The sequence below is a fragment of the Accipiter gentilis genome, chromosome 13 (genome assembly GCF_929443795.1).
Source record: "Accipiter gentilis chromosome 13, bAccGen1.1, whole genome shotgun sequence".
Classification (NCBI taxonomy): Eukaryota; Metazoa; Chordata; class Aves; order Accipitriformes; family Accipitridae; genus Astur; species Astur gentilis.
In genome coordinates this window covers 7,013,660-7,031,814 of record NC_064892.1, presented here as the reverse complement: position 1 = coordinate 7,031,814, position 18,155 = coordinate 7,013,660, and the positions used below count along the sequence as shown (strand labels likewise).

The 18,155-nt window shown below is 41.2% G+C and overlaps 1 protein-coding gene across 1 annotated transcript in view; it reads left to right on the top strand.

The window, feature by feature from the left end:
- The window catches only part of GPC6 (glypican 6), a 777,853-nt gene that overhangs the window by 716,977 nt on the left and 42,721 nt on the right, over window positions 1-18,155 (top strand). Inside the window, exon 7 of the mRNA XM_049815985.1 lies at window positions 4,299-4,328. Within this exon, the coding sequence (XP_049671942.1) occupies window positions 4,299-4,328 (30 nt within the window). The remainder of the gene's footprint in view (window positions 1-4,298; window positions 4,329-18,155) is intronic.

Genomic DNA, 18,155 nt, shown 5'->3' with positions numbered 1-18,155 from the left:
AAAAACCAGATGATCCATGGCAGGTACTTTGCAGTATAAATTCTCTTTGAAAATTGATCTACAGCAATATTTTATGGGGTTTTTTTATTTGATTAAAAATGTTTTTACGTATTAAAGCAATTTTAGCAGCTAGTTCTTTAATATACACACTTGCAAAGGCACGTTGATTTGTTCTACTTCTTTACTTAATTATAAAATTACCACTGCTTTATTTCCATCCATCTCAAAAATTGACTATAATCAGCTAAAACTTCAGTGATCACTAATCTTGCTTTATTTAGTCAATCATTTTGAAAACAAGACTTTAACATAAGATTATTTTCTTTACTACCAGTCATTGGATTCACATTTCAGACTTTGATGTTCCTGCTATTTATACATCTATAGATTTATAGCAGGCTAATTATTATAGCTGTTAATACTGTCTCAGCAATCATCTTGAGGTAGAGCCAATGAGCAAAATTAAAGAGTTGTAAAGCGTCTGAATCAAAACAGACTGTATCGCATACCCTCCGAGCTTATTGCTGAAGGCTTGCACAGCGTTGGCCTGTCTTGCCGAAGAGAGCCGTGCTCAGGGCCGTAGCAAGAGCGAGGGGAGAGGAGCGCCCAGCTGCAAACAGCCACCCTTCGTTGGGGGGATGAGGTTTTGGCGAGCTGCCCTCCCGCTGGGTGCCAGGCATGTGGTGGCTGCACTAGGGCACCAAAACGTCTTGCTATGGTTCTGATCACGAGCCTAAAACGTCTAGAGGTTTCTCCGATATGCAGCTTAAATCGCTGAGCAGGAATGCAGCCATACTAATTCAGATAAGGAACTGGGTATCTTCTTAACACCATCATTCAGCAAATTCCTTTGACGACCACAGTAGTCTTCCACAGCGCAAGTCCTTCCAATCACCTCTGTCTGTGCTGTATTCTATCTACTGTATTCTGTCAATCTTCATGGCAATTCAACTGGAAAATGACATGGCATTTCTAGTCAAGACATGGGATTACCCTGCAGCTAAAAGCAACGTTTGTTAGTTCTCTGCTCTTCTGGAAATAGTGCAGCCTGGTTGTCCTAAAAGGAGAAGCAGAAAAGAAGATGTTTACCTCCATTGTAGACTTGGGTCTTTCTACCGCAGCTTGTTCATAACCCAGTGTAGCATCTCAGGATAAAAATCTGGCTGGCAATACTCGATCCATATTTGATGGGATCTTAATTTTACCCTTTCACTTTAGATGCAGAGAACCAGCCCTTGTGTTTTGCTCATTGCAGAAGCCTGGATCTTAATCTAGAATTGGCCAAGGTGAAGTGAAAGCTCACCAAAGACTGTAGGTTTCAGTCATGCTCCGTCAAAACTAAAGGCTGCAAACAGAGGAAGTGGGAGGAAGAGCATAAAAAGGAAGGCTGGTAACACAGTTCAGCTTGGAGTACTCTCATGTTGTAAGAACAGTTCAAGCGTTTTTGCAATGAAAAAGACAGGTTTAAGAAACATTCCATACTGACATAAAGAGAATACTTCTAAAAACATTAATATCCTTTTTTAACTACAAGCTTCCAAATTCTGAGCAGCATCCTGAATAAAGCAGAGACGTCACATGCTGCCAGCCTTTAAAGGCTGTAACTAATGAAAATTGTCAATGCAGATAATCCTTTATAACTCCTAACAACTTGTAGACTTCCAAAGGGGAACTTGACTCTGTATGATTTAACTAGGTTTGTTCGTGCATTATTTCAGAAAAAAACAAAGATCTTAGCATTGCTGCAGTTACTTTAAAAGGTGTTCAAGCCAAATGCCTATTTGTTTTTCTTGCTGGTGATATTTAAAATAACTATTCATGGTCTGTTAGTGATGAGTGTTGGTATGAAATCCATCTCCAAATGGCAGCGATGCATGTGTTATCTCCTTTCGGGCTGACACCAACAATCCCTCACGTTAGCCTCAAGATGGCCACTGACCTCAGCTGGAGAGAGGAAAGGCTGTTTATGTGGATGAGAGCAGAAGGCCTTGTTTCAGAGCTGTAATCCCATAGCAGCACTTGGGAAAGGTCACTGCCTGCATCTCGCACCAAGTTGGGTAATTTTATCCGGAAGGAGATAAATGCGGCACTCCTGCCTCGCAGGAGCGCCATCCAACCTGCCTGCATTAGATCCTTAGGGTTTAATGTGCTGAATCATTCCCTGAATCACGTATCTCTCTTCATTAACTATAGACAGAGCCTGGAGGACCAGCTTCAGTTAGATCCTCCTAACCCTTGCATTGCGAACAGGACGTGAGGAGAATCCCACTCACAGCAGTTTTCCAGTCTACACACTGATCATTTTCTATCGCTTGCTTAATACAAACGTACAGCAATTAGCATTTTGCTAGTAGTGCCAAACAGTTAAAGCCCCTTTTGATTATTATAGATAGAAGAAACAAATCTTTCCTTGTGAGTCAGCTGGCTGTTCAGTGTTACATTAATGCTTTTAAAAGTCTATTCTGGAGTTTGTATTCATAAAACACTGTCAGACCACTTAACTGTAAACTGTCATTGCAAAGTCCAAACATGCAGCTATGTAAACCTCAAAAGAAGTGACAAACAATTCTGCTTTCATCTGTCTTTGACAGCATGTCCCCAGAAGAGACCGAGTTTAGAAAATACTTCCTTGCATCTCAGTCTTATACAAACATGTAGCGTATCTGAACCAATTTTTTTTTACTCCTGCTCATATCCCCGTTTAGAAACTTAATTCAGTTGAGCATATTTTATCAGGTGTGTTGCACAAAGGACCCCTCATAAGAAGCCTTCACTGACATCACCGGGTACTGAACTCATCTGAGAAAGTGCTCCTTCATTCTTCCCTGCACTTGTGTGATTAATCCAACTATTCCATTCCAAGAGGAGGGAAAGTGGTTTTGCTGTGATATTGTCATAGCTGTAACCAGTAACATTTAATAAATAAGAAATAGATCAAAATAAATTGTGAGAAAAGTGAAAAAAAAAAACCAAATATCCCCCAAAAACAGTGGTATCACTGGTTTAAAATGCATCACATGTATTTAGGAAGTTATATAGAGCTTGAGAGAGTTGTCTAAGCATGGGTGTAAAGCACCATCTAAGACACCCCGGAGTATCTGAAACATGGGACCAGCAGATATGGCACAGGACTAGAAAAGACCAGTATACTTCTGAAGCAGCAGTGGGGAGCTGGGTAGAATATGCTGCCGCACCTCAAGCAATTCAAGATACCTATGCTTAGGCAATTCAATCCCATCTTCACAGGACAGGGCCTAAAAGTCAGGCTCTTTCTGAAGTCAATGGAGAGAGACACACACGTCTTGGGAGAGTGATTCACCCCATCTGTCCCAGACACCTCTCACAGACTGGGAAGTGAAAGGCTCAACTGAGATGATACCCACGTGTAGATATGCAACACTGAGATGCCTCGGAGTATCTAAGACATCTAATTGAGCTGGCAGATAGGACAGTAATTTGGGATGCTTACGCACTCCCGGACTGGCCGGTAGAACACCCTAGAGGATGCCTACTATGTGGCATCCAAGTGGGAGAACAGAACCGAGCCCCGGCTGGTCTCTGCACGTCCCTCTGGGTGGAATTCAGCTACAGAAACATGGTCACCTAATGCTATTTGAGATGCCTGTGGTCTTCAAGATGTCCAAAATGTGAAAGGAAAGGTACAGGAGACCTGGCTGGAAGTAAGACGGAATACCTCAGAGCTATTAAGTTCACTTCCTATGCCAATATTTAGGTAACTGGATTCCACCCTATTTCTTTACTGACTGTAACAGAAGCAAAAACAAGGACTTCTCTGATTCAATATAGAGATCCATAGTTTAGATACCTCTAACCAGCTATCTAGATTTGAAGTCTAGATGACTCCGGTTTTTACTGTTAACAGAGAGAAATAAAGGTTTTCATTCAGTTGTCTAAACATAGGTTTAGGCAACTGAATTGAGATGAAATATTTATAAAGCAGGATTCATCTCATCCCAAAGAATATGTTTAAACAGCTCAGAGAAATCATTCCATATCCCTCTACTACAAAGAGCCAAAAAGTGACAACCTTAGTCTAAGCATCTAGCAATTACACCTGAAGTTAAGTAAGATAAATACTGTTAGAAATTAAATGTTTTTAACCACTGAGCTCAGCTGCTTCTGTACAGCGTGATCTAAAATTTCTCATTTAAAATCAACTGCTTGTAAAGACTCGTTATCTTCTCTGTGGTTGCCTGTTTGGTATAACCTGTGGTTTATTTTGTTTTGTTTTGTTTTGTTTTTCTGTTCCCTGAATCTGTTTCCCTCTTGCTTCCCAGAGGACTATCTGGAGGACAATGCAACATGGTGTAAGCTTTGGTATTCTTATTCTTCACCTTCATTCCCATTTGTCGTTGTACAATGCTGGGCAAAACACTTCTTAAGTTTCATCTTCACCATCTTTACTTTGTGTGTGTCTTATAGGCTAAAATGCTAGCAGTTCTTTCTGTAATTTTGCATTCTGGCTGTTTTAATTCTGCCCAGTGCCCCGAGCTCCTGGTTCCTTCCAGTATTTTTCTCCCCCTTCAAGGATGATGCTTCACCCCCAGAAAGGAGCGCAGGTATTCGCTCTGTGAGCTAAAAGCTGGCGTGAGCGTCCCCACGGTCTCAGAGCCCACATCCGCGTGTGCCGCCATGCGGATGCCGCAGTGGCGTTCAGCTCCGAGCCCCGCGCCTTGGGATAGCACCGGAGCAACGGGAACAAGGTCCCCGGCCTTCCTGGGCTCTCGCCCTAGAATTGTCCCTGTCTTGCTGTCCGATCTTGGGCAAACCGCTGAGCTTCTCTGTGGGAGCTTGGCAAAGCGGATTCCCTTACGGTTTCCAGCTTTGTAAGTTTTTGTGAACGTTAGAAGTTTCAGACAGGCGGCCTTCTCGGCAGGGTTCAGCACGGCCCAGGGGGAAGGAAGGAAGGAACAGAGCACCACGCAGATATGCATCATCTCACTTGTGAAATACCTCAAAGCGTTTAGCTTGGACTATTATATCCTGCTTCTTAGCAGGACTAATTAGTCTACAGAGAGCACCATGCTGATATAGCCATACTACCTCCTGCGTTTGAGCTGCCTCAAGTACCTCTGTATCCACCGCACCACCGTACGGCACAGTGCTGCCTTAATTCAGCTGGAATTTCTCCCGAGAACATACTGCAGCCTGACCTGGCTGGACGTGTATAAAATAATTCCACATTTTCTTTCGGGAGGACATGGAGGCTTTCCTGATTTTCCACAAGGGAGCTGGTGCACTATTAACCATATAATACATAATGCACATGCATACTATGGAGATAGGCAACAAAGAAATTGGCCGTGGCATTTTGCAAGTGATTTACATTCAAGCACAGTATAATGGCTGCATAGATAAGTGGATGAGCATGCACCCAGTCTGAAAAAGAAAACCTTTCATGCTCTTTACCCTGGGGAGGGGGATATATTGTGTCACACTTTGTAGGAGAATGTTCTTTTATTTTCCTTCCTGCCTTCCTTAAAATAAAAGTAAATAAAATCTCAATTTCCATGAGCAAAAGACCCTGAAACATTTTTTTAGGAATAAAGCAGGATGTATCTTAAGTGTCCATTCAGTCCTATTTTTTAATTCTTTTTATTCCATTGTGTAATGATTTTTGTAACAATAAAAAAATGCAATAGTAACCTAACAAATCTGTTGTGAACAATTCCTTCCCAATGCTCCAAACTATATGAAGTAGAAAATATGATTAAAAAAAAAAGAATCTGCTTTGCATTTTAGCTATAAAAGACTAAAATTAACAGGACAGTATGCTATGAAGACATTGATCTGAATTGCCCAGGGAATCCTCTGGGGCACTCCTGAAAGTGGAGTTTGTTTCAGTTTTGTTAGGATCCATTTAGTGCAGAGTCTAGAAATGTTAAATATACACAGTGGTAGCACAATTTTCCTGAGATAGGATGTTTATTCTCAACACTCTACTTCTCAAGAGGCCCTAGAATAAAATCCAGTAGGTATAAATCTTAGAGGGTTTAAAATACTGAGATTAATTTTTCAGACACCTTCTGCACACAGAGGCCATGGGGAAAGATGCAAACAATGAGCCTGTAAAAGACTGCATAGCTCGGGAGGTTTTGGTGACACTCTTAAGAGTGACGATGACAGGCTCATGCGAGTGTTTTAGAAGCCCACTGACTTCCCACAGGCTACTCCCCCCGCAACCCTTAGGTGCTGTGCTGTTGGATACGCCGTTTCACCCTGTGTGACGTTAATCAGCAGATAACTCCTGTAAAACATAAGGTGTACAGCTCCTCCAGTTTCAGGTTTTGTGTGCTTAAGCAGAGTCCTGTTTCTTATTAGCTGTCTGGACACAATATGCACAATGAATAAATATGTTTTACAGCATCTGTCGTGGTCATTTGGTGTCAGATTTAGGATTTGTTTGGTTCTCCAAAAATAGGTGTTTGCTTAGTGTCAGGCTTTGTTTATTCTCAGTTTCTGTGTCACAGCAATATCTACGTAAGTTTAAGTGTGTGCAATCACTTTTTCCCTCATGGTTAATACCAGTTTCAGGTGGCAAAGGCGGATGAATGATGGTGGCTGTCAGAACCCTCCTGGGAGACCTGCCAGAGTCCCGTTTTTAAAACCAGCGATATTACTCCATCCCCCAGCTGAATGGTTCTGCATGCTGCTGTATCTGATGCAGCGCATTCCTAATGCGCGTGAGGCGGTTACTAAGAGCTTTATTACAGTGGTTGCCAATGTCTTCAGGTGGAATGGGTCTGCCTGCTGTTCGGGCCCTGCTTAGTAAGGAAAGACCGTCTTCCAACGGTAACAGGAAAGACAGATCTCTACCGTAATTAGTTGTCAAGAAAAAAAATGCACAATCTTAATTACCGTGCAGTGTCTGCCTTGCCTGAAAAGTGATATGTTGCCTGTCTCATTGAACACAGTGCCTGCTTGAACATCTTCTAAAAATGTTCTTGTTAGTACTAGTTGAACTTCCTTTACCTCATGGGCGTGAAGACCACTGACGGTCATCATCTCATTTCCAGGAAAGTCTTAGGGGTATGAATGGTATTATGTATCCCTGTTACAGAGATGAGGAATACAAAACCTGTGGGCAGAATCCACTCTCTATTACTAGACTTGTCTGCACACAGTAAGATGAAGAAATGGCATAGTCATGGGTCTTCATTTGTTGTACGTTGAGAAACTATGTGATTCCTGAGCTTGGCTATTAGGGTAGAGAAAAGAAAGATACATAGGGTAAAGTTTGCACATCTGTACCATATCAAACCAGACTAACATGAAGTGGGATTTATTTGCCCTAGCTTTTCATGTTTCTAATGTTGCTATCAAAGTCTGAGCTATCACCTCATTCCTTTACTAATCGATGGAGAGAATTAGGCACCTCCAGACCTTGCTTAAGATATTCATTTGGAGATGACAAGAATCTGAATTACCCTCTGAATTACCCATTTCTCCCTACTGAGTAAGAAGAGAATCTGGATGATTAGCTCAGACATCCAATTTGTAGATGTCTAAACGTAACTGTAATGCTGGGCCTTGGAGTTAGGCTCTATGAATCAAATGCACACAAAGGAGATTTTGGTCTATAAAATATATTGATACATAGTTCCAATCATACTTGTAATCATAACTCATCATTTTTGGTATCACCAGGTACCTAGAAGGATGGCTAGTCTCCAACAAAAATAGTTCATTCGGAGGCTGCACAAGTTTTATTCAATGGCAACTCCCCCTTGTAAATCTGGATTAAAATCCACTTCCTTCCATTTGATGTTTTAGCCTCTGTTCAATAAAGACTAGGGGTTTTTTTCCAATATACAGAAAGTTTATATTATCAGTCTCTGGAAGATGAATCTAAGCAGGAAATATATCAACACTGCTCTTCCAGCTGAAAGATAGATCACATTTCATTTCATCTGTCTGTGCATGAATCTGTGCAGAAGGAAAAGTGAATTCTTAATGTTCTTGTTAATGCTAAAGAAAGATAGTGACTATATAAACATCCTCTGTACTTTAGCATTTTGACATGATATTAAAAGAAAAAATATGGTTTAAAAACTGGTAGCAGGGCTTGTGTCCCCACTTGAAGTGCATATACCATGCTCATTTAGATGCTTGCAAGTAACTTGACAGTAACTACGATGACTGACTACCTGCCTGGAAGGTGTTACACTGTGATGAATTCTTGCATTGTTAATATGAGTACAACCAACAAGTTCTAAGTTTCCAGATAAAATGGATTTTGTAATATATCACCAGCTCATTTGCCACTAGAGGATTAGAGGGTCCTTTTGTGCAAGTGACTACAGATCATAAAATGTCTTTTCAGCAACAAAGTTAGTTGTGCGTAAGTGTGGATACCAACAGAGAAATTAAAGCTTTGGTAATTTCTGAATGAATTGCAAATAGTGATTCTCACTCTCCGAAGAAAAATGTACTATTGGCAATTAGTCTTCTCCAGCCTTTTGCAGCTATTTTTATTTTGCTAGAGTGCAGCACACAGATATATAGTGAACTCCTAACAGGAGTGTGCAATGCTGGACTCCACCTAAAACAAATAGTAGGTTACAGCAGACTGAAGACTGATTTCCCAAGCCAAACATCTCATGTTTTTCTTTGGTTGTAATAGACAGAAATTGACATTTCATGGTCTTCTATGTGTATCACTAGTGGTTAGAGGGGAGGTAAAATACAAGGAATAAAAAGGTTTACCTTCATACAAATAGTGACCCTCTTGTGAACTTTCTTTAGTCAAAACCAAATACTTTACATTAGGAAATATTTCCTATATTTTACTCCTGCTTTCATCTCTTTGTTGGGATAGCAATACAGGATGCTTCTATAAGGCAGTTGCCTGTAAACAGCAAAGCTTGAGTGGCTAGTTACAGATATTCCTTGATGGAAAAGCCAAGACACTTAATAATACTGGGGAAGGGGGAAGGAAAGGATTCATCGTATCTAATTTTATCCATCATCAACTAAGGACGAGTCTAAGGTCGTGCATCTGTTAGCAGACCCAGCAGCACTTTTTGGATCCTGGGTCTGCCTGTGGGCCCTAGAAACACCACAGCTCCACATTAGGGCAAAATGCATAGCTCTCATATAACCACTCCAGATACTTAGTCACCATGGACAATAGGAGAATACCTGCAAGATGCTTCAGCAGGTCCCACTCCCGACACTGGTGTGTACAGAGGTACACAGTAATGGAGAACTCCAGCTACAGGATTAGGACTTAGTAGTACGAACTCCTGTCGTGGTTTAACCCCAGGCAGCAGCTAAGCACCATGCAGCCGCTCACTCACTCCCCCCCCCCCAGTGGGATGGGGGAGAGAATCAGGGAAAGAAGTAAAACTCGTGGGTTGAGATAAGATCAGTTTAATAGAACAGAAAAGAAGAAACTAATAATGATAATGACAACACTAATAAAATGACAGCAGTAATAATAAAAGGATTGGAATGTACAAATGATGCGCAGGGCAATTGCTCACCACCTGCCAATCGACACCCAGCTAGTCCTCAGGTGGCGATCCCCCGCCCCCACTCCCCCCAGTTTATATACTGGGCATGACGTCCCATGGTATTGAATACCCCGTTGGCCAGTCTGGGTCAGGTGCCCTGGCTGTGTCCTGTGCCAACTTCTTGTGCCCCTCCAGCTTTCTCGCTGGCTGGGGATGAAAAGCTGAAAAATCCTTGACTTTAGTCTAAACACTACTCAGCCACAACTGAAAACATCAGTGTGTTATCAACATTCTTCGCATACTGAACTCAAAACACAGCACCGTACCAGCTACTAGGAAGACAGTTAACTCTATCCCAGCTGGAACCAGGACAACTCCCTCCACAGTTGGTTAAGAAAGCAGGCATTTTCTGGGCGTAATTCCCAGTCTAATGTAGACATCTGCCAGAGATTGTATTAATAGCTCCGTGGAAGTGCCAATGTTTCTCTGTCAACTATGAAGAACTTCAGGCTTTAAAAGATATTTACCTTACAGAGGACTAGAGCTGAGTCAGATTAACCCCTGCTGAGCAGTCGATACCTGACTGCTCCACAAATGGCCCTACTGAAGTGAATGTGACTGAGGCTCTTAGAATTTAGGACTTGGGTGTACTCACTGGGGACTGAGTAGATGCTCACAAGTTCACCATGTTCTGGTGGCTTTGCGATCTGGTGGCAGCAATCATCAATGACCATCGTGTACATGTCTTTTTGTTGGTTTTCTTGGGTTTTGCTGCTTCTGCACTGAATGTATGTCATGTACATGTCATTTCTGGTATATAAGAAATGGAATTCACTGTGTCTTAATGTCTGTAATACAGGTGCTCTGTGGAGCTGAGTTTGTTAATCTCCCATGGTAGCAATGGAGAGCTAGTCAAGGTGGTCAGTATCAGGCAGAATTCACTTGCTGAAACGCAAGTGCCTTGTGCTAAGTGAGATGCCCTGAACTCTCTAGGCATCTGCAAGGAGCTAACAGGTGTCCTAAGGACCAAGTTGTTCAGTCTTCTGGATGCTCCAGAGGACTCCAAAATGGCATTAGATTCATTTATTTCTGTATTGAATAAGGGATCTAGGAGCTACTCATAGGATCCTAAATTAGACCAAAATGAGGCAGCTGGCCACCTTAATAACCCTGAAAATCCCTAGACTCCACCTGACTAAGAGGCTGTCCAGAGAGAGGCATCTAGGACCTTCACGTGAGGGTCTCAGGTATGGTGCAGGACCTACGGGAGACCTGTACTGGCATGTAGAAGGAAGGGAAGGCCACCAAAGGCAGTGGATCCTTGTGTGCGGGCAACTGAATCCCACCCCACGTCTCCGCTGTCTGTGGTGGGGTTCTTTGACACCTAGCTCACCCGTCAACACCCACACTGAGAGCTTTTAAATTCAGGCAAGACTAACTCACTGCCGGAGCCTGATGGACAACTGACATTGCTATTCATTTGTATGGAAGCAAACCACGTTGCTGATACACAACCAGCTCTTAACAGTCCCTAGGATAATTGCACTTGCTTTAAAGTGCGGGAAATTTTGCTTTCCTATTATATATTTGGACAGCATAAATACTATATAGGAACCCAAATGAAAACAGACTGAAATGAAAGTTGTTTTTCTTCTTAAACATTCAAGCCCATAAAAATTTCCAGTACGTAATAATAACTGTGTTACCTAAGGAACTCCTACAGGAACTAAAGTAAAAAGCTAATTGCTTGAAGTGCATTGCCTTTTTTAATATAATATAACTACAGTACTCATATATTAGAAGTGTGATATATATGCAGAAATGACAGGAATTAGAGAAACACATTTCTTCTGCTGAAAAAAGCAGCAATCACTTACAGAAAAAAATTCACTGCATAATAAATGAACATGAACTTCCTTCTCCATGATCTCACAATGAATGTTAATGGGCTTAAAAATCAGAGAACATTTATAATCTTAGAAATAATATGTACATAAAAATCCTTTCAATTGTTATTCATTCATTCAGATGAAATCCAGCTGACCAAATGGATGTATCTAACCCTAGAGCTAGCCAAATAATGTATCCTTTACTGTCAGCTGAGAGAAATAGGTGCTTTCAGGGCACAGTCTTGATCTACTTTAAAAATCTCTGTCGGATTAAGATGCACTTGCACCCTTCAGTTCCTGTTTCTTGCCGTTGACTGCAGAAGAAGAGTTCGTAGCTCAGACGTGGATGCTGACGTCCTATGAGATGAATTTCATTCTCAGACTGCTTTATGGAGCTCACGGTCTACAAACCTGGATAGACTGTGAAATTACTGTCGTACGCCTTGATGGTATTTCTACTTCATTTGTTTTGGCAACAAGGGGTCACCCTGTGCTAGGCATTGAACATGTATTAAAAACATGTTCCTGTCTTGAACACCTTAATGAGATCTTTCTTTCAGGTGTTCTTTTCTTCTGGAGTAGAAGATGCAGGGTTCCCAATCATTGCTCATGGACTCTCTATGATTTTCTAACCATCCATTTGCACTATGGGAATGGAGTCATCCAGCAAAATTAATCAGCCGTTTCTGTAAAACATTATCTTCATAATATCCAAGTTAACAGAGTCTGAATTGGTAACTTGTTTGCCCCACAAGGGAAAGAAGAGAAAGTTGACAGAGTCTTCCCCTTGTCACTTATGCTCGGGCAATTCTGTTCAGATTACACCTCCGAGTGCAGAGTAGTAGAGACGCAATGCTGCGCAGGGTACGGGACTCCCAGAGACTGTGAATGCTTTCCTCTTCACGAGGTACAGAGCACTTTCGCAAGTAGTGATGGGACTGGAAAAACCATGGCTGTTTTTATCTGCAACTCGTCTCTCCCAGATTATAATGCCCACATTATTGGGAAAGAAAAGAGGACAGCTTCTGTCTCGATCCCACCTGGCTCCTTATTCCCAGGCCAGCTAGAGTTCACCCAGGTAAAGACCTTTGTTGTTAGATGGAGAAGGGTGAAACCAGCTCCCCTCTGCCTGCAGAGAGAGGCCCAGCTTCATCACACTTTTCATCAAGTCACCCTTTGCTTGATAAAAATCAGTGTGGCAAAACTGAGTCCCTTAAAAATCTCCTTTATCATGATATCAGCTGCATATAGACAGATAGGAGAGGGATTGATTGGAGAAAAAAATACTGCCTGTGTAATGTGCAGCAGCTCACTCAGGAATGTGACCAGCTGCAAATTGACTTGGTAATGTCCTGGGACAAAACCCCTAGAATTCTCAAGCTGGTTGTGGAAGCACTTTTAAAAAATCCTATTTCCCACAGGTTGTAATGCTGATTTATTTCTGTGTTAAAATGTGAAATAACACGGCTGGCAAACACTCTTTCAGAAATCTAGAAAATAGCTAATGATATATAGGGACATATTCTTCAATGTCATTTGTTTCTTAATGTCTCCCCATGGCAAAGGCACCATAATCACTTCAAGGCCACTCATCCCCATGCTAAAACACTCTCTTGCCTCTCTCAGCCATTCGCTTTATCGGAGAGAAAACAGAGATTAGAATGGCATCATTGTAAGAAAGAAGAAGAGACCAAGATTTTGCCATGTCTTATAACCACCTAAAGATTTAACTCTGGCCTCCTGGACCAAATGACCAAGGCTGCGCTCTCACTCCGGGATATGAGCCATGTTCTGCTGGTACTCAGTGGATTCTGAGGACGCGAGCAAGTTGCTGAACTTTGCACGCTGGTAGGTGCCCACACGCAGTCTAAAAGCTCTCCAGCAAATGCAAGTGAACTTACCGGCCTTTCAGAAAGGGCTCAGCTGCTGCATGTTGACCACACAGCTGAGTTTAGACCCACACCTACATATTTTTTCCCCATTTGAAGCACCAAAGTGTCTGACTCAGAAAAACCAAATTTGCTTTGCACTTGTTCAGGTAGCCGTGCCCTAAACCAGCCAGGAATGTTTTGTCATTTTTCACTATTAATAGTGACAAATAACAGGATTAACAACACTAAGGTTCTCTTTAGGATTTATTGCATTTCTGAATGCAATGACATCTGGTTTTAAGACCTTACTCCGCTAGCTGTTGGATTGCTGAAGTGTTTTCTGAAAAAGAAAGCAATACTCACACTATAATCCAGGCTAATGATGAACTTCCAGCAAGGAGTCCAAGGCTCAGCCTTCATTTGCACAATTCACCATTTAATTTTAATGGATTAAATTGCATAGTCAGGGGAAATGTGCACTGATAAGAACATACCTGTGAATGCTTCAGTCTCGCTGAACTGCTGGAAGTTGCCATAGTAACTTATCAGGATAAGTTAATCGAGCTTTGCCTGTTATCAGAAACCAGACGGAGCAAAGAATCCCAACTATGGATCTTTAGGCAGCTGTTAAAAGTCAGATTGAAGTTCAGCTAAAGTTAAATAGGGAAAAGACCCTTTCCCTATTTAGGAAATAGAATAACTGTCTGTCAGACAGAAATCATAGGTGTAATATGTTGGCGTAAAGGAATTACAGAGGAAAATGGGGAGATGATGCAGGGCAAGGAGTGTTTTAAATTTTTATTGCTAATATTTAAATGTTTTTCTGGTTTAGAAAGCATGTTTATTTAAATAAGATTCTGATATTCCATATGGTTTGCTCCATTCCTTATGTGACTACCACATCGTATTTGCTTAGTCAAAGCAATTTTTCTTCTCTACTCAGTTTTATGGGGGTCAGCCCAGCATAGGAAAATTGAATTGTCCTAATTGTCTTTCATATGCCATTGTTTATAACCTCCAGGAACCTTCACTCACTTGCTTTTACACTACCTGTCTATGGCTGGGTGGTGATTTCTGGAGGACAAAGGCAACATGATTTTCACGGGCCAATGTGGGGATCCGTGCTAGACTAGCAAAAAACTTGCTTCATGGGGTATGACAGCCACCAAGAAAGTGATGCAGAGAGAAATGCTGGATTTTTCCACCGAGGGTGCCCTGGAGCACAGGGAGGAGGGGAACAGTATGGAGAGGCCCCATGTTGTGACTCTACAGGCAGGGAGGTTCGAGGCGGCCACGCATTTCGGTTCTGGGAATTGGCTGTAAGCTTACGTGCAGGTTCAGGGAACATCAACGCTCCTGAGGCCTTTGCTTGGGGACACAAAGTGTGTTCTTGTCTCTTTCTATCCCCAGCAGCCAAAGAGGGCAAGAAGTAAAGTTTTCCTTTTTCCTCTATGCACAGTTTTTAATTTACCTATAGGCTTTGTGTGTGAAAGGCTATGACGATACGGCCAGTGCAAGAGGGTGGCTAGTGCCCTATGCCTACTGGCCTATATGATAAAGGACAGCAGCATAGAGCTGCAGCCTGGTAGAGATATCCTACAGCTCTGAGTGCTGGCTGCCACCACGGGAGTAAGCTGCTACTCTGCACTGCAAATTCAGGGGAGGGAGACCAAAATCATAAGCCTTGGGTAGCTCACTTATGAATACAGAAGGAAAGCCAAGAGGTGCTTTTCACCAACACAATCACCAGCTTTTAGCCTTTGGGGTGCATCATACAAGACAGCTTGAGCTAACTTTGCTCTTCATCAGAAGAGGTACTAATCCTGAAAGGATCCACGGGCATCAAATTAATTTGAATTTCAACAAGCTAATCAGAAAGCCCAAGGTTAGCCTGGCTTGCGAAAGTACTAAGCATCCATCTAGTTTCCATGAAGAGCACTCATCTGCACATTTTTCTTTTGATATTTTGCCAGGTTTTCCTAAGTAGGAAAATAAAATGAGATAAAATTGCTAAAACCACCTTGAAAGGAAGTGCAAACATCGCAGAGATTTGGCTTGCATAGTACATTTCTTAAAGGGCTGGAAGCCATCTGTAGGGTAATGTGAGGCAAGCTATATGTTCTGAAAATAATTGAACCCAAGAAGCATGTCAACATAAAAGGAGGATGGGTAAGTCAGTTCAGATAAAATAAAAAGTGACTTTACCTTTTCTCCCACACCTGATTGAATTCAAATATTTTGCATGTTGAAAAAATCAGGGGACATTTTTCTTATTAATTTTTATGGATACAATCCTTGTTAGGGTTTCTGACAAGCTGAAAGATCTATTGATCTAAGAACTGTACAAACACATAGCTTTTGCACCAAGAACATGAGTCAGAAATTAATTTAGATCCTGCCCACCCCAGCCCTTGGCCATCAAATCATATTTCCTTTGAAAAGCAGGCAGGAGATATGAATAAGGCAGATAATTCTTGTATGTTTCTTCTTTATCTGGTTTTGGTCAGGACTAGAAACAGAAATAAGCAAATAAATGAAGTACAGTAAGCTTCTGACCTAGTCTGCTATCTCAGGTTGAAGCTGGATTGTGGCTGTGTTTTACAGATTTCAAAGGTTCAGAAAAATTAAATACTCCAGTTTTGAAGTGGTTCTGAACTGCATTCTGAAGTGCATCTTAAAAAAAAAAAAAGGAATAGAAAAAAATCACAGCTGGGTATCTCCTTGCTTTGATGCATAACCCTGCAGAAGCTGGAACACATCTGTTGGTCTGCATAGTCCAGGCAAGAGTCCTGGAGAACGTCGCTCCCAGTCAGAGACAAACTTGCAGAAGGATTGCTCTCAGAGCAGTCTACTGATTGGTGTGGTGCTTTGCTGAAACCAGGACAACCTTTCCAGTTCTTCTCTATTTCTGGTGTTTGAATAACAGCTTTCAGCTTCTCTGCTTGCATACTGTAAGCCAAATCTTAAAGAAGTTATAGTCACAATGGTAAAGTTCTCCTGGATTTTAATGATGTAACCTGTGGTCTCCTTCATTTTTTATTTTTTTTTTTGTAACTCTTTTGACATAGCTTTGACTTCGTCTTGAACCTGCAGTGGAGTTCTAGCCCTTTGCTTTTTCCATCACAGGCTGTAGCTATGCATAAAGTAGCTAAGTTATAAATTTAGCTTCATGAGCAGTTGTACTGTAGAATAAAATAAGACAGGCAAAGAACATGTAAGAAACAAAACTTGTTTAGATGTAAGTGCCTTTGATCAGCAAATGTGGCAAGGGCATGGGAAAATAAATAGGCTTATCTTAAAATAGGACACAATTTAAAGTCATTCCCAGTGTGAAACTATTCTCTTTGCGCAGCTGAAACATAAATGATGTAGGATCAATGTTAGAAGTTGGCTAGGCTATTCTAAAAACGAGCCTGTAGAAACTGCACTAACTGATCACTGCCAAAGAGTTTACTTGTCGTATGCCTCAAGACAGAGAAATTGAAAGAGCATGTAAAACTAGGAGCAAGTTGATGAAGAAATTAAACTACAAAATGACAGGAAGAAGACAGGAAATGTAATGACCAGTATAGGCTGGTTCAACTGGTTGTTTGAATTAAAATTATTATATATGCAGCCTCAGGAAATAAAAGCTCTCATTCCCTTCAACAGAGTTTATAAAGTTTTGCTCCAGTAATGAAAAATGGAAATAAGCCTCTCTAATGAATTATAGCAATTATCTCTCTGCTGGGGCAAGGCAAGTCTGAATCCTGTCATATTCCACCAAGAAAAGAAGCACTGTGTGCTGTTATTCACCACACACCTCAAGAAATTCAACATTTTCTTATTATTTTTTCTCTGAAGCACGAGAGTGCTCAGCTGCCAGCCCATGGCACTTCTGGATTTCACGCTGTGCGTAGCCTTCAGCTTCACAGGGGTGTGTTTGCACAGGCAGCTCTCTGTGTATGAGCAGCAGGTTGACATGGAATTAGATTGATTTCTTACACTGTTACAAGGCAGTAATTTGTTCATGGATTATGAATCTGGTTAAAATAAAATCCACGTTGTTTCTCACTTACGGATCTTAGCTGATTTGTGCAAAAGTAAACTGGTGCAAATCATATTTTAAATGAAAAATTTCTCTTCTATGCCACCTGTCATGGAATGTAAGAAAAGTAATACTAGTGTTTCTTTTATCTAGATTTCCTGGTTGTTGTTATAGAGATGGCATAAGTGATGTGTCAAGGTGAAAGGACTAGTACTAAGATTATATCCATCTGTACTCATTCCTCTACAGATAGGAAAGCTGTGAGTACTTCATTTTACCATACATGTGCATTTTCTCACACACAAAATATTTACATTCAAACTGGCTCAAATGCATTTTTGTTCAAAATCATTATCAAAAATCGAGGAATTTTCCCATTAAATTATACTTGAACTAAGCAAAAAGTGAACTAGTGTAGGTCAATAGCATTCATTGCAGGTCAAAAATTCTCTTATCTCTTGGACCTTTTTCCAAAGAAAAAGCATATTTAATGTGTCCCCCTCTGCACAATTAAGTTGATGTCTACCTACAGTAATAAAAACTCAAATATGTTGTCTGGGAGATCACTGTTGAGGGATTAATACAAGCTCTTCATTTGTGATGCACCACAGCTATGCTGGAGCATTATTTTCATGCAACATATTGTGTTAAATCAAAAGCATTTGGAGCATCTGGGATGTCTTTATCTGAATGTTTTCATGTGATGAAAGTATAGATCATATTATTTGTATCATATAGGTATAACACGTATACATATAGCTGAGGTTTTTGGACTTGCAGACTGAAAACTTCACAGTCTAAACAGAGATGTTTTGAGCACCCAGGAAAGAAAATTTTGAACATCCCATGTCTGTACCTCCGTTCAACAGAGAACAACCTCTACAATTAACTG